Source organism: Oncorhynchus gorbuscha, linkage group LG09, assembly GCF_021184085.1.
Source record: "Oncorhynchus gorbuscha isolate QuinsamMale2020 ecotype Even-year linkage group LG09, OgorEven_v1.0, whole genome shotgun sequence".
Taxonomy (NCBI): Eukaryota; Metazoa; Chordata; class Actinopteri; order Salmoniformes; family Salmonidae; genus Oncorhynchus; species Oncorhynchus gorbuscha.
In genome coordinates this window covers 5,789,091-5,813,002 of record NC_060181.1, presented here as the reverse complement: position 1 = coordinate 5,813,002, position 23,912 = coordinate 5,789,091, and the positions used below count along the sequence as shown (strand labels likewise).

At 45.1% G+C, this 23,912-nt stretch overlaps 1 protein-coding gene across 1 annotated transcript; it reads right to left on the bottom strand.

Annotated features, from left to right (window-relative positions):
- Window positions 1–3,568: 3,568 nt before the first annotated feature.
- slc6a18 (solute carrier family 6 member 18) lies at window positions 3,569–13,369 on the bottom strand. Its single transcript, XM_046361358.1, has 13 exons — window positions 12,828–13,369; window positions 10,935–11,075; window positions 10,595–10,732; window positions 8,698–8,879; window positions 8,288–8,398; window positions 7,745–7,857; window positions 7,437–7,565; window positions 7,107–7,263; window positions 6,875–6,943; window positions 6,529–6,664; window positions 6,166–6,325; window positions 4,620–4,782; window positions 3,569–4,177 (listed from the first exon to the last, which is right to left on the bottom strand). The coding sequence occupies exons 1-13, from the start codon at window positions 12,976–12,978 to the stop codon at window positions 3,974–3,976; spliced, it is 1,854 nt and encodes a 617-aa protein (XP_046217314.1). The 5' UTR covers window positions 12,979–13,369; the 3' UTR covers window positions 3,569–3,973.
- Window positions 13,370–23,912: the final 10,543 nt, after the last annotated feature.

The following is a 23,912-nucleotide window of genomic DNA, read 5'->3' as shown; positions in this document are numbered from 1 at the left end:
AGCTAGCTAAAGTTCCATGACAACGGACAGGACAGAGGAAATAGCTAGCTAAAGTGCCATGACAACAGACAGGACAGAAGAGTTAGCTAGCTAAAGTGCCATAACAACGGACAGGACAGAGGAGTTAGCTAATGTTAGGGTTGCGTCAATTGAATCTGGCATCAGGACAGAAGGTGACACGGAGACACCGAGAATCTTCTATGTCTTTATTATTAGTCAAACAATAAATGGTAAATGCAATTTTCATATATACGGGTTCACTGTAACACCACACAGGACAGTACAGAGAACTAACTAGTTCCTGACAAAGTTCTTCTAATGTACTCTTATATAAGTAGTTCCCGCTTCTGAGCTGGCCTATCAGAGTAGAGGCTGAGCGTGGTTTAGACTCACTCAGCCTATCGTTGGCGCACAGGCTGGTCCCAGCCCCAGGCGCTCCCGTTAGCAGGTGTAGTTGTTGCTGGGCAGAATATCTTATGAGCCCACCCCTCTTTTTCAGACAGAGGAGTTAGCTAGCTAACGTGCCATGACAACAGACAGGACAGAGGAGTTAGCTAGCTAAAGTGCCTCGACAACGGACAGGACAGAGGAGGTAGCTAGCTAAAGTGCCATGACAACAGACAGGACAGAGGAGTTAGCTAGCTAAAGTGCTATGACAACGGACAGGACAGAGGAGTTAGCTAGCTAAAGTGCCATGACAACAGACAGAGGAGTTAGCTAGCTAAAGTGCCATGACAACGGACAGGACAGAGGAGGTAGCTAGCTAAAGTGCCATGACAACAGACAGGACAGAGGAGTTAGGTAGCTAAAGTGCCATGACAACGGACAGGACAGAGGAGTTAGGTAGCTAAAGTGCCATGACAACAGACATGACAGAGGAGTTAGCTAGCTAAAGTGCCATGACAACGGACAGGACAGCGGAGTTAGCTAGCTAAAGTTCCATGACAACGGACAGGACAGAGGAAAAAGCTAGCTAAAGTGCCATGACAACAGACAGGACAGAGGAGTTAGCTAGCTAAAGTTCCATGACAACGGACAGGACAGAGGAAATAGCTAGCTAAAGTGCCATGACAATGGACAGGACAGAGGAGGTAGCTAGCAAAAGTGCCATGACAACAGACAGAACAGAGGAGTTAGGTAGCTAAAGTGCCATGACAATGGACAGGACAGAGGAGTTAGCTAGCTAAAGTTCCATGACAACGGACAGGACAGAGGAAATAGCTAGCTAAAGTGCCATGACAATGGACAGGACAGAGGAGGTAGCTAGCAAAAGTGCCATGACAACAGACAGGACAGAGGAGTTAGGTAGCTAAAGTGCCATGACAACGGACAGGACAGAGGAGTTAGCTAGCTAAAGTGCCATGACAACAGACAGAACAGAGGAGTTAGGTAGCTAAAGTGCCATGACAATGGACAGGACAGAGGAGTTAGCTAGCTAAAGTGCCATGACAACAGACAGGACAGAGGAGTTAGGTAGCTAAAGTGCCATGACAACAGACAGAGGAGTTAGGTAGCTAAAGTGCCACGACAACAGACAGAGGAGTTAGCTAGCTAAAGTGCCATGACAACAGACAGGACAGAGGAGTTAGGTAGCTAAAGTGCCATGACAACAGACAGAGGAGTTAGCTAGCTAAAGTGCCATGACATCGGACAGGACAGAGGAAATAGCTAGATAAAGTACCATAACAACAGACATGACTGAGAAGTTAGCTAGCTAAAGTGCCATGACAACGGACAGGACAGAGGAGTTAGCTAGCTAAAGTGCCATGACAACGGACAGGACAGAGGAGGTAGCTAGCTAAAGTGCCATGACAACAGACAGGACAGAGGAGTTAGCTAGCTAAAGTGCCATGACAACGGACAGGACAGAGGAGGTAGCTAGCTAAAGTTCCATGACAACAGACAGGACAGAGGAGTTAGGTAGCTAAAGTGCCTTGACAACGGACAGGACAGAGGAGTTAGCTAGCTAAAGTGCCATGACAACAGACAGAGGAGGTAGCTACCTAAAGTGCCATGGCAACAGACAGGACAGAGGAGTTAGCTAGCTAAAGTGCCATGACAATGGACAGGAGAGAGGAGGTAGCTAGCTAAAGTGCCATGGCAACAGACAGAACAGAGGAGTTAGGTAGCTAAAGTGCCATGACAACGGACAGGACAGAGGAGTTAGCTAGCTAAAGTGCCATGACAACAGACAGGACAGAGGAGTTAGGTAGCTAAAGTGCCATGACAACAGACAGAGGAGTTAGCTAGCTAAAGTGCCATGACAACAGACAGGACAGAGGAGTTAGGTAGCTAAAGTGCCATGACAACAGACAGAGGAGTTAGCTAGCTAAAGTGCCATGACATCGGACAGGACAGAGGAGTTAGCTAGCTAAAGTGCCATGACAACGGACAGGACAGAGGAGTTAGGTAGCTAAAGTGCCATGACAACAGACAGGACAGAAGAGTTAGGTAGCTAAAGTGCCATGACAACAGACAGGACAGAGGAGTTAGCTAGCTAAAGTGCCATGACAACAGACAGAGGAGTTAGCTAGCTAAGGTGCCATGACAACAGACATGACAGAGGAGTTAGGTAGCTAAAGTGCCATTACAACAGACAGGACAGAGGAGTTAGCTAGCTAAAGTGCCATGACAACGGACAGGACAGCGGAGTTAGCTAGCTAAAGTTCCATGACAACGGACAGGACAGAGGAGGTAGCAAGCTAAAGTGCCATGACAACGGACAGGACAGATGAGGTAGCTAGCTAAAGTGCCATGACAACAGACAGGACAGAGGAGGTAGCTCGCTAAAGTGCCATGACAACGAACAGGACAGAGGAGGTAGCTCGCTGAAGTGCCATGACAACAGACAGGACAGAGGAGTTAGCTAGCTAAAGTGCCATGACAACAGACAGAGGAGGTAGCTAGCTAAAGTGCCATGACAACAGACAGAGGAGGTAGCTAGCTAAAGTGCCATGAGAACAGACAGGACAGATGAGGTAGCTAGCTAAAGTGCCATGACAACAGACAGGACAGAGGAGGTAGCTCGCTAAAGTGCCATGACAACGAACAGGACAGAGGAGGTAGCTCGCTAAAGTGCCATGACAACAGACAGGACAGAGGAGTTAGCTAGCTAAAGTGCCATGACAACAGACAGAGGAGTTAGCTAGCTAAAGTGCCATGACAACAGACAGAGGAGTTAGCTAGCTAAAGTGCAAACAGATCAGTCTACTAGTGTCAGTGCGATGTGACTGAAATAAAGTAATATTGCACACTACCAATATGTAATACAAGTTATTTATGTTTTGTGCTTTAGTAAAACCAAAAGTATCTTTTCATGTTGTCATACTGTGGTTTCAACGCCTCTGTTAAATCTCCATCTAATTGCTGTATTATATCTAATGTTTATGATTTAGGAGTGGTAGGACCTATGAAAGAAATAAGGAAGTACATTTGATATCAGAGATGTCATTTCATTTCCAGTAGAAAACATAATGGCACAGACACTATCTTTACACGGAAAGCTCTATGCTGTTTAAATGAGCTCTTATCTTTATGTTCTGTGTGAGAAACAATAAAATAAAAATACTTTGACCAACAATTCAATTTTCAATTGGTCAAAATTGGTACACCCAACATTCACCGATTCTCAGCTTTCCAATCCTCTTTGTGTCACCCAAAAGACAAAAAAACTACTCCTGGAAACATTTAAAAAAATCACTGTTCAAATTTAGTGCAACCGATCGTCCGTCCTTCATTATTACGAAATAAAAACAAATAAACACCCTTTTGATTCATGAGTGTAAGGAATGTCGAGATCAGTTGATGTGAGGCAATTACTTCACCTCAGCGTTGTTTTACAGTGTTGCTCAGATGAGGATAGATAGAAATAGAGTGTCTTTAGGGTCTAGCTCTCTACAACGTAGTCTTCGTTGGCCTCCTGATTCCCGTTTACAATAAAAGCTCAAACAGGAAGTACAGTGTCTTCTAGGGTCTAGCTCTCTACAACGTAGCCTTCGTTGGCATAAGGATTCGGATCGTTGTGGAGACGGTCTTCAGAGTGTCTTCCTGACATGCAGCAGATGAGTCTGTAGATGGCCACCAGAGGGATGGAGATAACTGGTACTGAAGACAGCAGGACACAGATGGCAAACACCCAGTCTGGATACGGCAGAACCTCTGTGTCGGGGAAGTTCACCTGCACAGACAGAATTAGAATCAGAAAATGTAATTGCTTTGCAACAAATTACATCTCACAGGGAAATCGCAAATGACATCTATTCCCTGTAGGCTGTAGTGTACTGCTTATTAGGTGAGTACTATGTAGTCATCTAACTGTGGCTGTCTCTCAAATGAAACCCTATTCCCGCTTACTACTATGAACAATTATCACGCACTACTATTGAGCCTCTTAAATTACACCTACAACCTAGCTGATCTGACGAGAATACATAAAATGCTCCACACTAATACCTCGTACATGTTCCTGATAGATATTCACAAAATTCCCATGTTTACCAGAAATCCCTGTTGGAAGATTCCCTGAATCAGGACGGAATAAGCAGGTAATCCGGAATCCTTCAACCAGGATTTCTTGAAAACTTGGGAAAGTTACCGAATTTTTGCACTCTTGGTCTTACATAGTCAGGATTCCATGCTGGGTAGGTGGGATGTGTCTGGGCCTGGACGGCAACGTACGCCACCAACACCACGATCAGCATCAGAGGGCTGATGACCAACCAGCAAACCTTCCAGAAGATGTTGGGTCTATGTCCTGTCATGAACTCCAAGTCATCACTGAACCTACGGAGACAGAAACGTGTCAGAAGAGGCTTTAAAAATAACATGTCATTACAGGCGCAGACAGAAGAGATGGAAGAGGATCTGATGAAAGAGTAGACAGGCATCTGCCTCCCCATATGTCTGTTGTTGGTCTATTAAACCATTAAATATATTAGTTCAGCTTATCTTTGGATTCAGCTTTTTCCACAACTTTAGCACATTTACGATTCCCGACACAATCCACTTGTGACCGATTGTTTAAAAATATATATTTTTTGGACCTTAACTGAGTTAAGAACAAATTCTTATTTTTAATGACGGCCTAGGAAAAGTGGGTTACAGGGGCAGAACAACAGATTTGTACCTTGTCAGCTCGGGGATTTGAACTTGCAACCTTTCGGTTACTAGCCCAACACTCTAACCACAAGGCTATTTTAATCCTGGGTCATCTGCAAGTCCTTGATCCCGGGATATCTGCAGGTCCTTGATCCCGGGACATCTGCAAGTCATTGATACAGGGCCACCTGCACTGCCACTTGCAGGTGACCCAGGATCAAGGACTTGCAGATGACCCTTGATCAAGGCCTTGCAGAAGTCCCGGGATCAAGGACTCGCAGGTGACCCTGGATCAAGGACTCGCAGATGTCCTGGGATCAAGGACTTGCAGATGTCTCAGGATCAAGGACTCGCAGATGTCCTGGGATCAAGGACTTGCAGATGTCCCAGCATCAATGACTTGCAGATGTCCTGGGATCAAGGACTTGCAGATGTCCCAGGATCAAGGACTTGCAGATGTCCCAGGATCAAGGACTTGCAGGTGACCCTGGATCAAGGACTCGCAGATGTCCTGGGATCAAGGACTTGCAGATGTCCCAGGATCAAGGACTTGCAGATGTCCCAGGATCAAGGACTTGCAGGTGACCCTGGATCAAGGACTCGCAGATGTCCTGGGATCAAGGACTTGCAGATGTCCCAGGATCAAGGACTTGCAGATGTCCCAGCATCAAGGACTTGCAGATGACCCTTGATCAAGGCCTTGCAGAAGTCCTGGGATCAAGGACTCGCAGGTGACCCTGGATCAAGGACTTGCAGATGATCCAGGATTAATACCCAATCGGTCACAAGTGGATTGTGTCAGGAATCATACATTTGCTCAAGTGGAAAATGCTGAACCCAAAGATAAGGTGAACTGCTATATTTAAAGGTTTTAACAACAGACATATGGGGAGACAGACATGTTCCTAGCAATCTGCCCCATTCTAAAGAAAATACACTGAGGCACAGATGTCAATTCAACATCTATACCACATTGGTTCATAGTCATTCAACCAGTGTGTGTGCCCAGTGGGAAGACGCTCATTACAGTTCACACCAGGACAACTATAGTATTATGAGGCTCTTTACCGTCCTATTCCGTAGATGTATGCCACAGCGATGATCTCAAAGAAGGCGATGATGAGGAGAGGTACAGAGCCCACGTAACTGTTAAAGATCTCCAACCAGTAGTTCCCCGAACCCATAGTGAATATCAGAGCCACCAGGAACGATACGAGGCAGATCAACGCTGCAGAGAGAAAAGGCGAACGAGGGGGGGAAAGAAAGAGAAAGTGGGAAGAGACGGAGAAAACCACTATGGTGTTAAGATCATACCCAAACGAACAGTTATTTGTCACACATTGGCAAGGGGTAAACCAGGGCTGCAGTCTGTCCTACATTATTCAATATCGAAACATTCAAAAATCTGATCATTTCCTTTTTGGCTTTTACCTGTGAAGAGCTCATTGGGCATCCACTTGGGCACCAATTTGAGGTCATAAAGGGGCGTGAGGACGCCCTCCAGATTACCAAACATGGAGGACAGACCCAGGCTGAACAGCATGATGAAGAAGAGCACAGCCCACACCTGGTCAAACAAACAGGAATCACATCAACAACAGCCCACAACCCTGGTCGATTAGACAGGAATCACATCAACAACAGCCCACACCCCTGGTCAATCAGACAGGAATCTAATCAGATCCAGATGTGTTTAACTGGGTTTAACACTGTATGTTAACTATAGTTTCTTTTTAAAGAACTAATAAAATAAAAAATAAAAAGAGTCAGGCCATACCTGAGAGCCAGGCATCGATATCACCGCTTCTGTGAACACGATGAAAGCTAACCCAGTACCAGACGCACTCTGTAGGGAGGATGCAGAGAGATGGAAACAAGACGACCAATTAGCTTATTTTATGCAGCGATGGTAGGTTGAATAACAAGAAAACTTGGCTCAACCCACATTTGTCCTGAGGTCGTTTTTTGTTGTTGTTGCCCTGAGGTAGTTCAACTCCTGAGTATAGTACCTGATCCAAGAAGGTTTGCAGGTCGCATGTCTTCAGGTTGAGATCGGATACTCTAGATGGATGTGTCCCATTTAAAGAGTCAAACCACTGCTCGTAGTTTTCAACCGTTATGTTCATGTCGCTAATGTCAAACTCATTGGTCAGTGCTAAGATGTTACTGTAAGTTACAAGAGAAACATATTGGTCATTTGCTTTGGTTGAGTTTGCATCTATTTTTCCAGAGGATATCAAACACACAAGGTAGAATATAAAGGTTTAACAACTTGACTGCAAACTAATTTCATGATTTAGCAAATGTTGCCAAATAAATGTCCATTTTATCACACCTACCCATTCAGACAGGTGACATAGTTGGTGTGGGCCTTGAATCCCAGGATGGCAAAGATGGGGATGGAGGCATAGATAGATGTAGCACTGTTTATAACCCCCACTAAAACAGCATCCCTTTCACAGTTATTCCTGACCAAACACACAGACAACAACAAAAAACAGAGTGAATGCAAATTATTGGTCAACGGTGAAACAGCGAGGGAGGCTTGTCAAGGGAGGTGAACGATATGGCAAATTAAAAGCCTTGGGGGACGACTGACATGCTGGACCCATAAAGGTTGATGTTACTAATAGACCACTGAACTCACTTCTGGCTGTTGTAACTGGAGAATGAGATGAGTCCACCAAAGGCCACTGACAGAGAGAAGAAGATCTGAGTGGCAGCATCCAGCCATACCTGGGGGTTCTTCAGGATCTCCCACTGATGAGACACACAGACAGACAATATTACAAATGAGGTGGATTGTCAAGACAAGTCACTTTCCCTCTGTCTCTCCATCGCTCTCTCTGAAACACAGACAGACAGACAGACAGACAGACAGACAGACAGACAGACAGACAGACAGACAGACAGACAGACAGACAGACAGACAGACAGACAGACAGACAGACAGACAGACAGACAGACAGACAGACAGACAGACAGACAGACAGACAGACAGACAGACAGACAGACAGACAGACAGACAGACAGACAGACAGACAGACAGACAGACAGACAGACAGACAGACAGACAGACAGACAGACAGACAGACAGACAGACAGACAGACAGACAGACAGACAGACAGACAGACAGACAGACAGACAGACAGACAGACAGACAGACAGACAGACAGACAGAGGTCTTACGTCAGGTGTGAACAGGTAGATCAGACCTTCAGATGATCCAGGAAGGGTCAGGGCTCTCACCAGAAAGATGGTTAGAACCAGGTAGGGGAACGTTGCTGTGACGTACACAGCCTGTAGTACGACAAGAAATTAAAGAGCATGTTGTTTTGAGCTGCTTGCACACTGCAACAAAAAACTTCAACAAATATCATAATTCCAAAGTTGGCTAATGTAATTATAATGTTTTAAAAGCCCGTCTGCCATAGCAGAAAACAAAGGCCATTCTTTATGAATTGTCAGTCATAACCAGTTAATAATATTTACATTGTTTTGTCCTCTAAAATACTGGCACAGGTCCAAGTAGCACTTCTCTCCCCGGTCCTAGCTTTACCCCCCCTGAGGTAAAATGCAGCAGACTGTCTGCATCTCACCTTGCCGATGGTCTCGATCCCCCTGATAAAACAGATGTAAACGATAGACCAGGCGGTAGCTAAGCTGACCACCATCCACCACTGTAGAGAGCCACTGGTCTCCATGTTAGGAGTGATGTTCAGGGTCTGACGGTACCAGAAGTAGTTGACCGGCGTGCTTTCTACACACTCCTCCACGTACCCTGGTTCAAATGATCATTGAAAGGAATGGAGTATATAAATATATATATATATACAGTTATAATATATATATATATATAAATACAGTTGAAGTCGGAAGTGTACATAAACCTGAGCCAAATACATTTAAACTCACTGTTCAACAATTCCTGACATTTCATCCTAGTAAAAATTCCCTGTTTTATGTCAGTTAGGATCAAAGCTTTAATTTACGGATGTGAAATGTCAGCATAATAGTAGAGAGAATGATTTATTTCAGCTTTTATATATTTCATCACATTCCCAGTGGGTCAGAAGTTTACATACACTCAATTAGTATTTGGTAGCATTGCCTTTCAATTGTTTATCTTGGGTCAAACGTTTCGGGTAGCCTTCCACAAGCTTCCCACAAAAAGTTGGGTGAATTTTTGGCTCATTCCTCTTGACAGAGCTGGTGTAACTGAGTCAGGTTTGTAGGCCTCTTTGCTCGCACACACTTTTTGAGTTCTGCCCACAAGTTCTCTCTAGGATTGAGGTCAGGGCTTTGTGATGGCCACTCCAATACCTTGAATTTGTTGTCCTTCAGCCATTTTGCCACAACTTTGGAAGTATGGTAAGGGTCATTGTCCATTTGGAAGACCCATTTGCGACCAAAATTTAACTTGTCTTGAGATGTTGCTTCAATATATCCATATAATTATCATTCATCAAGCCATCTATTTTTTGAAACGCACCAGTCCCTTCTGCAGCAAAGCTCCCCCACAATATGATGCTCCCACCCCCATGCTTCACGGTTGGGATGGTGTTCTTTGGCTTGCAAGCCTCCCCCTTTTTCCTCCAAACATAACAATGGTCATTATGGCCAAACAGTTGTACTTTTGTTTCATCAGACCAGAGGACATTTCTCCAAAAAGTACGATCTTTGTGTCACCATATGCAGTTGCAAATCGTAGTCTGGCTTTTTTATGGCGGTTTTGGAGCAGTATCTTCTCCCTTGCTGAGCGGCCTTTCAGGTTATGTCGATATAGGACTCGTTTTACTGTGGATATAGATACTTTTGTACCTGTTTCCTCAAGCATCTTCACAAGGTCCTTTGCTGTTGTTCTGGGATTGATTTGCACTTTTCGCACCAAAGTACACTCATCTCTAAGAGACAGAACATGTCTTCTTCCTGAGCGGTATGATGGCTGCTTGGTCCCATGGTGTTTATACTTGCGTACTATTGTTTGTACAGATGAACGTGGTACCTTCAGGTGTTTGGAAATTGCTCCCAAGTATGAATCAGACTTGTGGAGGTCTACAATTGTTTTTCTGGGGTCTTGGCTGATTTCTTTAGATTTTCCCATGATGTCAAACAAAGAGGCACTGAGTTTGAAGGTAGGCCTTTAACTACATCCACAGCTACACCTCCAAAGCACTCAATCAGCCTATCAGAAGCTTCTAAAGCCATGACATCATTTTCTGGAATTTTCCAAGCTGTTTAAAGGCACTGTCAACTTAATGTATGTAAACTTCTGACCCACTGGAATTGTGATCTGTAAACGAGTGTTAAAACAATTGCTTGTGTCATGCACAAAGTAGATGTCCTAACCGACTTGCCAAAACTAAAGTTTGTTAACAAGAAATATGTGGAGTGGTTGAAAAACGAGTTTTCATGACTCCAACCTAAGTTTGTGTAAACTTCCGACTTCAACTGTAGCGCTTTTCTACCAATTGACGTTCTCAAAGCGCCTCATACCTGTGTTGTTGTGGTTGAGGGGACATTGGCTCCAGGGCAGGGGTTCCTGGAAGGAGTTGAAGAGGTACCAGAGGACCCAGGCCACGATAGTGTTGTAGAACAGACTCACACAGAAGGACACCACCATTGAGGCAACACCTGATGGACATGGGATAGTAGATCAGAAACACCAAACAGCAGCTAGTAGAGGATGTTTCCTGTCTGGGTGTTAGTTTTCGCCACCCACCTACTCCTGAGAATAAAAAAAACCTGCACTTTTAATTGATTGACTCCAATGAAATAATTGATTTAACCAATGTTTCAACAGCTAAACTGTCTTCATCAGGGTTTCATCACCTACCTACTCCTCCCAGGTAGGGTGATATGGAGTTCCAGACTCCGATGCTGCCCATGCGGAGCCTCTGTCCTATAGCCAGCTCCAAGTAGAGCAGAGGCAGACCCTGAAACACCAGGGCGATCAGGTAGGGGATCAGAAACGCACCTTGAGAGAGGAGAAATGGGACACGGGACAAACGAAGGTTAATGTGGAATCAGTTCAGAGTCGAACGATGTTTGTCCCTAGGCTTTTTAAGTGTCCATATCGTAAACTACAGTACTTTTGACCCATATTCCCTTGTCAACACGGTATCTACTTTCATCAGTATTTCAGTCAACACGGTATCTATTGGTATCAGTATTTCAGTCAACACGGTATCTATTGGTATCAGTATTTCAGTCAACACGGTATCTATTGGTATCAGTATTTCAGTCAACGATGTTGTTCCTAGGCTTTTTAAGTGTTCATATCGTAAACTACAGCACTTTTCACCATTTCCCATAGGGAATATGGTGCCGTTTGGAAAGGAGCCTTTGATCTTGTGATCATGGTAACACTTTCCTAAATATATGCTTGGTTTGTAAATGTTCACCTAACTGTCATCAACATTTCAACTAACTAGCCATGCCTAATCCTTAACCCTAATCCTAACCCTAAATTTAACCCCATTTTTGGAATTCATGGGAATTCAGGGAGAGGTTCCAAGTGCCTGCTACGACAACTCCGGCCCGTAACAAGGTCACCGGCCGCCCCAAGTTTAAATAGAGCTTTAGTAGCATTCCTGGGATTGGACTTTGACTATTTGAGACCTAATTAAGAGCACCAGTGTCACCAGGGAAATGTTTGATTCTGGAGCCCTGATTTACAGACCGGACCCAGATCCAATACAATTTAAGATATGCAGTTCAATTGGTCACAGGTAGAAGTACTGTTGGGCAGTGGTTCCCATCCTTGTTCTGGGATTTTAAAAAAATGATGGTGAACACCTATTATTTATTTAGTGGTAATGACCTACATCTCATCTGATCCGTGCTGCAAATAAAGTTTGTTTTTTTGTGACAAACATTCTGTATAGATTAAATAGGGTTTATTTGCGCTATTTTCATAGTCGTTTACTCATGATGATAATTTATGTGTACCACTTTAAGAGTGTCCCGCGAATCCATTCTAGAAATAATTGTATTTTGCTCCACTAAAATCTTTTTAATTTTTTTTCACGGTTTTGGGCTAGAGACAAGCGTTTTTCTGCATAGTAAACGTGCAACCACCGACACACCAAACCATGTTCCGTTTGTTTCTATGGCAGAAGCTGTGGTAGGTACAGTTCAGTCTAACCAGACTCAGTGGTGCTAATGGCTGTGGTTCTCACAGGCGAGATTAAACATACAAATGTAACAGCCGGAGCGCACCGACGTGGGTTCTGATGTCATTGCTGCAGTCGGACACAGTGCTGTACAAAGTGTCTGCAAAGTGTCATAGTTGCTACTGCAGCGTATACTTCACAAAACACAGATATACTTTAAAATAAAAACAGAACAATGACAAATCAAATAAAAATGGACATACCCTAAAAGTGTATGGAGTTAAAATGTTATATAAATTACGTTAAAATCAAGGAAACACAAACAGAAAATGGTATTATATTATAATATTAATATTAAATAAAGGTAACATGTTTAATGGAGTTACATTTTTTTTAATAGTTAATTTGGAGTTAGAATGTTCATTTTAAATGGAGTTTCAATTTGAATAATGGTGTTTAAACAATGGGAATTTAGTTCATTAAATTGAGTTAAAACGTTAAAATTATAGAATTTCACCGAAACATAACAACCGCTCAGGTCTCCAGAGGGCTTCTTTAACATGAACAAAGTTGTAAAACAAAAGAAAAGAAAATCTGTGTAAAAGCATCTATACCCCCTCCGTAAATCTGGCAGAGGTAGGGGAAGCGCCACACGTTGCCCAGCCCCACTGCGAAGCCAATGCAGGTCAGCAGGTACTCTGCCTTGTTGTTCCACTTGGGTCTCTCCTCTCCCTCCTTGCTGTTCTCCATACCTTCCTCTGGCATCTCAACAGTAGTTTTTAGCTCAGTAGTAGATCAACCTTCTGGTTTCCAGTTTAGTCCAGTGTGTTTTAGCCCGAGGTTCTAGCACTCTGAACCAACGCTTATTCTGTAGAGGGAACACAGATATTCTGTTGTCCACTTGAATTCACTGGTTGCGTGTTTGTATCTTTACTCCAGTGTTTGATCTGTAATCCACTCTCAGGTTTGATGCTGCTTCAGTGTGGCTCTTTAATGTGGTCATCTGAATCGCTTCTCTGTCTCATTGCAGGTTGCTGTGAAGGTCCTTCAATGATATCCTATCCTGCACCATCCAGTGCTATGATCTTCCCCTTGATTTACCTCGGAGGATTGACTTATCTGTCTGTCTGATGCTTCCCTCAGATGTAAGAGCCAGTATCAGGGATGTCACACTTGTATATATTTGGGGGAGGGAACAAAGCCAGCTAGTCACCAGTAAGAGAGTGTGAGAGTGATTTGACATCATCATTTAATGTTCTTTATTGTTTGTTTGTTTAGAATCAGATTGTAGAAAGCTCCTGTCTAATGGATAACCGGATGATGGTTCCACCCCCACTGGTCGATCCCTCGGGGTAACTAACCACCGTCCCAACCTCTTTAACCTCTCCACCAGTCAATAAAAAAACTTAACCGTCAGAGATGGGGTCATGAGTACACAGGCTGTAAACAATTTAGAAACCATATTATGTTTTTGTTTTTTATTTTATGGAATCTTGCATCAGTTTCAGATGGGAACAGAGACGGGAACCAGGCAAAGTTCAGAGGTCGTGGAAAAACACAGAAGATTGTGAAGAGAGATACGAGGCCGAGATCCGAGATTGTATCACTTCTTAGGGTTCGTCGCCCCCTTAGACCCCAATATTTATGGAAGCAATAGCTGAACATCATTCAGTTTGCAAAATGATAGTTCAAATTTAGACTTTTCTCAGATTCTATTGATAATACATTGATAGTGGAGCTTTTTCATTTGACAGATAATAACATCAAAATGCTTTGGATAGTTCTTTAGAAGAAATACAGAATGTATCCCAGTATTTTATACAAAGTTATTTATGTATGTTTTGCGCGTTAGTAAAAGTGATTTTCCTGTTGATGAGGTTTTACCCTACATATATACCTCTTTGAGAATGTTAATGATTTAGGAGTGAGAGTGGTAGTTTCTTAGTAAAGTAATGTTAATAATTTAGAAGTAGTTGTTCCTGAAAGAAACAAGGAAGGAATAGCTGACAATATTCTCTCATGTCTTTTCTCTGTGATAAAAGACACAAAATAACACACTATATACAAAGATATAGTAATGACTCAGGCCATTGTTATTGTACGGAGAGGTTGGTCAACCCAACATTCACTGGTCCTCAGCTCTTATTTAAACAGGTTGGTCAACCCAACATTCACTGGTCCTCAGCTCTTATTTAAACAGGTTGGTCAACCCAACATTCACTGGTCCTCAGCTCTAATTTAAACTGGTTGGTCAACCCAACATTCACTGGTCCTCAGCTCTTATTTAAACAGGTTGGTCAACCCAACATTCACTGGTCCTCAGCTCTTATTTAAACAGGTTGGTCAACCCAACATTCACTGGTCCTCAGCTCTTATTTAAACAGGTTGGTCAACCCAACATTCACTGGTCCTCAGCTCTTATTTAAACAGGTTGGTCAACCCAACATTCACTGGTCCTCAGCTCTTATTTAAACAGGTTGGTCAAACCAACATTCACTGGTCCTCAGCTCTTATTTAAACAGGTTGGTCAACCCAACATTCACTGGTCCTCAGCTCTTATTTAAACAGGTTGGTCAACCCAACATTCACTGCTCCTCAGCTCTTATTTAAACAGGTTGGTCAACCCAACATTCACTGGTCCTCAGCTCTTATTTACATTTTTACATTACATTTTAGTCATTTAGCAGACGCTCTTATCCAGAGCGACTTACAAATTGGTGCATTCACCTTATGACATCCAGTGGAACAGTCACTTTACAATAGTGCATCTAAATCTTAAAGGGGTGGGGGTGAGAGGGATTACTTATCCTATCCTAGGTATTCCTTAAAGAGGTGGGGTTTCAGGTGTCTCCGGAAGGTGGTGATTGACTCCGCTGTCCTGGCGTCGTGAGGGAGTTTGTTCCACCATTGGGGGGCCAGAGCAGCGAACAGTTTAGACTGGGCTGAGCGGGAACTGTGCTTCCTCAGTGGTAGGGAGGCGAGCAGGCCAGAGGTGGATGAACGCAGTGCCCTTGTTTGGGTGTAGGGCCTGATCAGAGCCTGGAGGTACTGAGGTGCCGTTCCCCTCACAGCTCCGTAGGCAAGCACCATGGTCTTGTAGCGGATGCGAGCTTCAACTGGAAGCCAGTGGAGAGAGCGGAGGAGCGGGGTGACGTGAGAGAACTTGGGAAGGTTGAACACCAGACGGGCTGCGGCGTTCTGGATGAGTTGTAGGGGTTTAATGGCACAGGCAGGGAGCCCAGCAAACAGCGAGTTGCAGTAATCCAGACGGGAGATGACAAGTGCCTGGATTAGGACCTGCGCCGCTTCCTGTGTGGCAGGGTCGTACTCTGCGGATGTTGTAGAGCATGAACCTACAGGAACGGGCCACCGCCTTGATGTTAGTTGAGAACGACAGGGTGTTGTCCAGGATCACGCCAAGGTTCTTAGCGTTCTGGGAGGAGGACACAATGGAGTTGTCAACCGTGATGGCGAGATCATGGAACGGGCAGTCCTTCCCCGGGAGGAAGAGCAGCTCCGTCTTGCCGAGGTTCAGCTTGAGGTGGTGATCCGTCATCCACACTGATATGTCTGCCAGACATGCAGAGATGCGATTCGCCACCTGGTCATCAGAAGGGGGAAAGGAGAAGATTAATTGTGTGTCGTCTGCATAGCAATGATAGGAGAGACCATGTGAGGTTATGACAGAGCCAAGTGACTTGGTGTATAGCGAGAATAGGAGAGGGCCTAGAACAGAGCCCTGGGGGACACCAGTGGTGAGAGCGCGTGGTGAGGAGACAGATTCTCGCCACGCCACCTGGTAGGAGCGACCTGTCAGGTAGGACACAATCCAAGCGTGGGCCGCGCCGGAGATGCCCAACTCGGAGAGGGTGGAGAGGAGGATCTGATGGTTCACAGTATCGAAGGCAGCCGATAGGTCTAGAAGGATGAGAGCAGAGGAGAGAGAGTTAGCTTTAGCGGTGCGGAGCGCCTCCGTGATACAGAGAAGAGCAGTCTCAGTTGAATGACTAGTCTTGAAACCTGACTGATTTGGATCAAGAAGGTCATTCTGAGAGAGATAGCGGGAGAGCTGGCCAAGGACGGCACGTTCAAGAGTTTTGGAGAGAAAAGAAAGAAGGGATACTGGTCTGTAGTTGTTGACATCGGAGGGATCGAGTGTAGGTTTTTTCAGAAGGGGTGCAACTCTCGCTCTCTTGAAGACGGAAGGGACGTAGCCAGCGGTCAGGGATGAGTTGATGAGCGAGGTGAGGTAAGGGAGAAGGTCTCCGGAAATGGTCTGGAGAAGAGAGGAGGGGATAGGGTCAAGCGGGCAGGTTGTTGGGCGGCCGGCCGTCACAAGACGTGAGATTTCATCTGGAGAGAGAGGGGAGAAAGAGGTCAGAGCACAGGGTAGGGCAGTGTGAGCAGAACCAGCGGTGTCGTTTGACTTAGCAAACGAGGATCGGATGTCGTCGACCTTCTTTTCAAAATGGTTGATGAAGTCATCTGCAGAGAGGGAGGAGGGGGGAGGGGAGGAGGATTCAGGAGGGAGGAGAAGGTGGCAAAGAGCTTCCTAGGGTTAGAGGCAGAAGCTTGGAATTTAGAGTGGTAGAAAGTGGCTTTAGCAGCAGAGACAGAAGAGGAAAATGTAGAGAGGAGGGAGCGAAAGGATGCCAGGTCCGCAGGGAGGCGAGTTTTCCTCCATTTCCGCTCGGCTGCCCGGAGCCCTGTTCTGTGAGCTCGCAATGAGTCGTCGAGCCACGGAGCGGGAGGGGAGGACCGAGCCGGCCTGGAGGATAGGGGGCATAGAGAGTCAAAGGATGCAGAAAGGGAGGAGAGGAGCGTTGAGGAGGCAGAATCAGGAGATAGGTTGGAGAAGGTTTGAGCAGAGGGAAGAGATGATAGGATGGAAGAGGAGCGAGTAGCGGGGGAGAGAGAGCGAAGGTTGGGACGGCGCGATACCATCCGAGTAGGGGCAGTGTGGAGCGTTTGTATGGTCTGTGCAGAGAGGAGAGAACAGGGATAGACAGACACATAGTTGACAGGCTACAGAAGAGGCTACGCTAATGCAAAGGAGATTGGAATGACAAGTGGACTACACGTCTCGAATGTTCAGAAAGTTAAGCTTATGTAGCAAGAATCTTATTGACTAAAATGATTAAAATGATACAGTACTGCTGAAGTAGGCTAGCTGGCAGTGGCTGCGTTGTTGACTTTGTAGGCTAGCTGGCAGTGGCTGCGTTGTTGACACTACACTAATCAAGTCGTTCCGTTGAGTGTAATAGTTTCTACAGTGCTGCTATTCGGGGGCTAGCTGGCTAGCTAGCAGTGTTGTTTACGTTACGTTGCGTTAAAAGAACGACAATAGCTGGCTAGCTAACCTAGAAAGTCGCTCTAGACTACACAATTATCTTTGATACAAAGACGGCTATGTAGCTAGCTATGTAGCTAGCTATGATCAAACAAATCAAACCGTTGTACTGTAATGAAATGAAGTGAAAATGTGATACTACCAACAGGTTGGTCAACCCAATATTCACTGCTCCTTAGCTCTAATTTAAGGGCTTGAGGATAAATTAATTAGAGTTACCTGCACCTCACATTGCAGCCCAAATAAATGCTTCACAGATTTCAAATAACAGACACATCTCAACATCAACTGTTCAGAGGAGACTGCGTAAATCAGGCCTTCATGGTCGAATTGCTGCAAAGGAACCACTACTAAATGACACCAATAATAATAAACACTAGCAATGGACATTAGACTGGTGGAAATATGTCCTGATGAGTCCAACTTTGCGATTTTTGGTTCCACCATGTCTTTGTGAGAAGCAGAGTAGGTGAACAGATGATCTCTGCATGTGTGGTTCCCACCGTGAAGCATGGAGGAGGAGGTGTGATGGTGTGGGTGTGCTTTTCTGGTGACAGTTTCTGTGATTTATTTAGAATTCAAGGCACACTTAACAAGCATGGCTACCACAGCATTCTTCAGCGATACACCATCCCATCTGGTTAGCGCTTAGTGGGACTATCATGTGTTTTTCATCAGGACAATGACCCAACACACCTCCAGGCTGTGTATGGGCTAAATGACCAAGGAAAGTGAATGAGTTCCGAATCAGATGACCTGGCCTCCACAATCACCCGACCTCAAACCAATTGAGATGGTTTGGGATGAGTTGGACTCCAGCCAACAAGTGCTCAGCATATGTGGGAACACCTTCACAAACAACAGCATCAGACAGCTGATGACCATTCAGCAGATCCTCTGGAACAGGTGTACGTTCTTTCATGAACTCCCAGTTGTCACGGAGACAGAAACAGTTCAGAGGAGGCTTGAAAAAACAACATGTGAATGTTGTCATCCACATTCAGTCCTGAGAACCAAGGCCCAAAATAGCTGTTTTCAAGAACATGACCCGAGAACTATATCTTTAGTTGGACAGTCTATGGATTGAATCCCAGCCCAGCTATCACAGGCTGTACGTCCTGTCTAAGTTGTTGTCGCTGTACTGCAGGATTTTACCATCCTATTCGTTAACATATGTAGCTTAAGAAATTAAGTTCATGAAATCAATCATTTGCTAGTGACAGGTGAAATTCATATTCTGACAATATCTGAAACTCACTTAAATAATACATTTAATGATAAAGTGGTAGCAATACATGAAATGCCAAAGGCGGAGGTGTGGCTGTTTATTTTCAAAACCACATTCCTGTAAAGCTTAGAGACGATCAAATGATAAATACTGTTGAAGTAATATGGCTCCAGGTTCATATGCCTCACCTAAAGCCCATTCTGGTGGGAAGCTGCTATAGACAGTCAGTATCTGGATAATGTTAAATACTGTTGAAGTAATATGGCTCCAGGTTCATCTGCCTCACCTAAAGCCCATTCTGGTGAGAAGCTGCTATAGACCACCAAGTGCTAAGAGTCAGTATCTGGATAATGTTAAATACTGTTGAAGTAATATGGCTACAGGTTCATCTGCCCCACATAAAGCCCATTCTGATGGGAAGCTGCTATAGACCACCAAGTGCTAACAGTCAGTATCTGGATAATATGTGTGAAATGCTTGATTTTGTACTTTTTATTTATCTGTTATTTTACCAGGTAAGTTGACTGAGAACACGTTCTCATTTACAGCAACGACCTGGGGAATAGCTACAGTGGAGAGGAGAGGGATGAATGAGCCAATGTATGTAATACCAGAGAAGCATATTTTCTGGGTGATTTAAATATTGACTGGCTCTCAAGCCACGCCCACTCAAGAACAAACTTCAAACTGTAACCAGTGCCTGCAACCTGGGTCAGGTTATTAAATGACCAACCAGGGTATTTACAAACCATACAGGGATGAAATCATCAAAATGTATTGATCATATCTTTACTAACTCTGCCAAAATTGATTTGAAAGCAGTTTTGAAATCCTTTGGATGTAGTGATCACAATATAGTATATATATATATATATATATAATATATCTAGGAAAACCACAGTGTTACCTCTGCTTCCAGCTCACATTCTCAAACACGTACATCCCCTGAACGCGGTTCACTCTCCAGATCCCAATCACCTTAATTCTGATCACCTGTTCACACACCTGCATGTCATTATCACACACTATTTAGTTCAGTTCTTTGCACCCCATCACTGTGAGGTATTGTTTGTTTTTGACACACATCTATTCAGAGCGCTAGGTTTACAATGATTTACTCCTCCTGTGTATGATAGTTTTTGCCTGCCTCACTAACTTTACCTATTCCCTGCCTGTACTTTAGCCGGGCTACCTATTCCCTGATCTCCCAGACTATGTTACTAGCCTTGTCTCTGCCTGTACTGCTACCTGCCTCCTCCTGTGTATGCCCTTCTGCCTGACCCAGCTACCTGCCTCCTCCTGTGTATGACCTTCTGCCTGACCCAGCTACCTGCCTCCTCCTGTGTATGACCTTCTGCCTGCCCCTGGACCCAGCTACCTGCCTCCTCCTGTGTATGACCTTCTGCCTGCCCCTGGACCCAGCTACCTGCCTCCTCCTGTGTATGACCTTCTGCCTGACCCAGCTACCTGCCTCCAACTGTGGTCCTTTACAAATAAACACCTGCTGCGCCCTGTGCTTGAAACCAGCTCTCTGTCACCCCTCATGTTCATTACGCAAAGTTCGAAAACATTTGAGTTTGACCAGATACAATGCTATTTTACAAATTGACAGGCTTTCAGCGTGCTTGTAGGGAAGGACATTTATTGAGAATTGTGTGGCCATTATACATTTCAGGATAGTGGCAGGGTAGCCTAGTGGTTAGAGCGTTGGACTAGTAACCAGAAGGTTGCAAGTTCAAACCCCTGAGCTGACAAGGTGCAAATCTGTTGTTCTACCCCTGAACAGGCAGTTAACCCACTGTTTGTAGGCCGTCATTGAAAATAAGAATGTGTTCTTAACTGACTTGCCTAGTTAAAGAAATGAATAAATGGTCAGCAGAACTAGTGATCTCTATATGTACTCTGGGTCATTAGACACCTGTAACTGTGTTACAGTTGAAGTTGGAAGTTTACATACACCTTAATCAAATACATTTAAACTCAGTTTTTCACAATTCCTGACAGTGTCCTAATACTAGAGAGAATGATTTATTTCAGCTTTAATTTCTTTCATCACATTCCCAGTGGGTCAGAAGTTCACATACACTCAATTAGTATTTGGTAGCATTGCCTTTAAATTGTTTAACTTGGGTCAAATGTTTCAGGGTAGCTGGTGTAACTGAGTCAGGTTTGTAGGCCTCCTTGCTCGCACACGCTTTTTCAGTTCTGCCCACACATTTTCTATAAGATTGAGGTCAGGGCTTTGTGATGGTTACTCCAATACCTTGACTTCAGCCATTTTGCCACAACTTTGGAAGTATGTTTGGGGTCATTGTCCATTTGGAAGACCCATTTGCCACCAAGATGTTGCTTCAATATATCCACATAATCTTCCCCTCATGATGCCATCTATTTTGGGAAGTGCACCAGTCCCTCCTGTAGCAAAGCACCCCCACAACATGATGCTGCCACCCCCGTGCTTCACGGTTGGGATGGAGTTCTTCGGGTTGCAAGCCTCCCCCTTTTTCCTCCAAACATAACGATGGTCATTAGGGCCAAACAGTTCTATTTTTGTTTCATCAGACCAGAGGACATTTCTCCTAAAAGTACGATCTTTGTGTCCCCATGTGCAGTTGCATACCGTAGTCTGGCTTTTTTATGCTGTTTTGGAGGAGTGGCTTCTACCTTGCTGAGCGGCCTTTCAGGTTATGTCAATATAGGACTCGTTTTACTGTGCATATTGATACTTTTGTACTTGTTTCCTCCAGCATCTTCACAAGGTCCTTTGCTGTTGTTCTGGTATTTATTTGCACTTTTCGCACCAACATACGTTAATCTCTAGGAGACAGAACACGTCTCCTTCCTGAGCGGTATGATGGCTGCGTGGTCCCATGGTATTTATACTTGCGTACTATTGTTTGTACAGATGAACGTGGTACTGTCAGGGGTTTGGAAATTGCTCCCAAGGATGAACCAGACTTGTGGAGGTCTACAATTTTTTTTCCGAGGTCTTGTCTTATTTCATTTGATTTTCCGATGATGTCAAGCAAATATGTTTTATGTGGTCCACCAGAAGTAATGTGATGTCATCTACATGTTTGAAGGTAGGCCTTGAAATACATCCACAGGTATACCTCCAATTGACTCTAATGATGTCAATTAGCCTATCAGAAGCTTCTAAAGCCATGACATCATTTTCCAGAGTTTTCCAAGCTGTTTAAAGGCACTGTCAACTTAGTATATGTAAACTTCTGACCCACTGGAATTGTAATACAGTGAATTAGAAGTGAAATAATCGATCTGTTAACAATTTTTGGAAAAATGACTTGTGTCATGCACTAAGTAGATGTCCTAACGGACTTGCCAAAACTATAGTTTGTTAACAATAAATTTGTAGAGTGGTTGAAAAATGAGTTTTAATGACTCCAACCTAAATGTATGTAAACTTCCGACTTCAACTGTATGGCTGAATGATTTTCATTGACTACAGCTCAGCATTAAACACCATAGTACCCTCCAAGCTCATCATTAAGCTTGAGACCCTGGGTCTCGACCCTGCCTTGTGCGATTGGGTCCTGGACTTTCTGATGGGCCGCCCCCAGGTAGTATTTTTACTTAAAAAAAAAAACTTTAGTTTATTTGGTAAATATTCTTGAACTGCACTGTTGGTTAAGGTCTTGTAAGTAAGCATTTGATGTAGAAGAGTACACACATTAGATCTGGTAAAATATTAACATTTGAAAATAAATTGTGCCATCATCTTTGAAATGCAAGAGAAATGCCCCACTCCCCACATTCCTCCCGTTGTCCCCACTCCCCTCCCGTTGACCCCACTCCCCACACCCCTCCCGTTGAACCCACTCCCAACTCCTCCTGTTGAACCCACTCCCCACTCCCCTCCCGTTGAACCCACTCCCCACTCCCCTCCCACTCCCCTCCCGTTGAAACCCACTCCCCTCCCGTTGACCCCACTCCCCTCCCATTGAACCCACTCCCCCTCCCCTGTTGAACCCACTCCCCACTCCCCTCCCGTTGAACCCACTCCCCACTCCCCTCCCGTTGAACCCACTCCCCACTCCTCCTCCCCACTCCCCTCCCGTTGAACCCACTCCCACTCCTCCCGCTGAACCCACTCCCCACTCCCCTCCCGCTGAACCCCTCCCCTGAACCCACTCCCCCTCTCCGTTGAACCCACTCCCCACTCCCCTCCCGTTGAACCCACTCCCCACTCCCCTCCCGTTGAACCCACTCCCCCTCCCTGAACCCACTCCCCACTCCCCTCCCGTTGAACCCACCCACTCCCCTCCCGTTGAACCCACTCCCCACTCCCCTCCCGTTGAACCCACTCCCCCTCCCCTCCCGTTGAACCCACTCCCCACTCCCCTCCCGTTGAACCCACTCCCCACTCCCCTCCCGTTGAACCCACTCCCCACTCCCCTCCCGTTGAACCCACTCCCCTCCCGTTGAACCCACTCCCCACTCCCCTCCCGTTGACCCCCCACTCCCCACTCCCCCACTCCCGTTGAACCCCCTCCCCTCCCCTCCCGTTGACCCACTCCCCTCCCGTTGACCCCACTCCCCACTCCCCTCCCGTTGACCCCACTCCCCACTCCCCTCCCGTTGACCCCACTCCCCACTCCCCTCCCGTTGACCCCACTCCCCTCCCGTTGACCCCACTCCCCACTCCCCTCCCGTTGACCCCACTCCCCCTCCCCTCCCGTTGACCCCACTCCCCACTCCCCTCCCGTTGACCCCACTCCCCACTCCCCTCCCGTTGACCCCACTCCCCACTCCCCTCCCGATGTATTCAGTTGTGTAACTGACTAGATATTCCCCTCTTTCCTTAATGTACAAATTCATTGTTTAATTGTTTTTTTACACGTGAGTGGATACTGACGGACTGTCAGTGTAGGGAACTCCTCCTGGAACCTGGGAGTTGAAGGAAATCAGGCCCAACAACAAAACAACTAACTTCACTTACTGAACTTTATTTTGTTTATCCTCAATAGGGTTTTCATTTGTTGATAATATATTAATCTCGGTTAACCCAGAACTAAAGTTTTGCGTAATTGCTCAGATGCTCAATTAAGTTCTGGGTCCATATTGTGTTAAGAGAAGAGAACCAGAAGGAAGAGCTCCAAC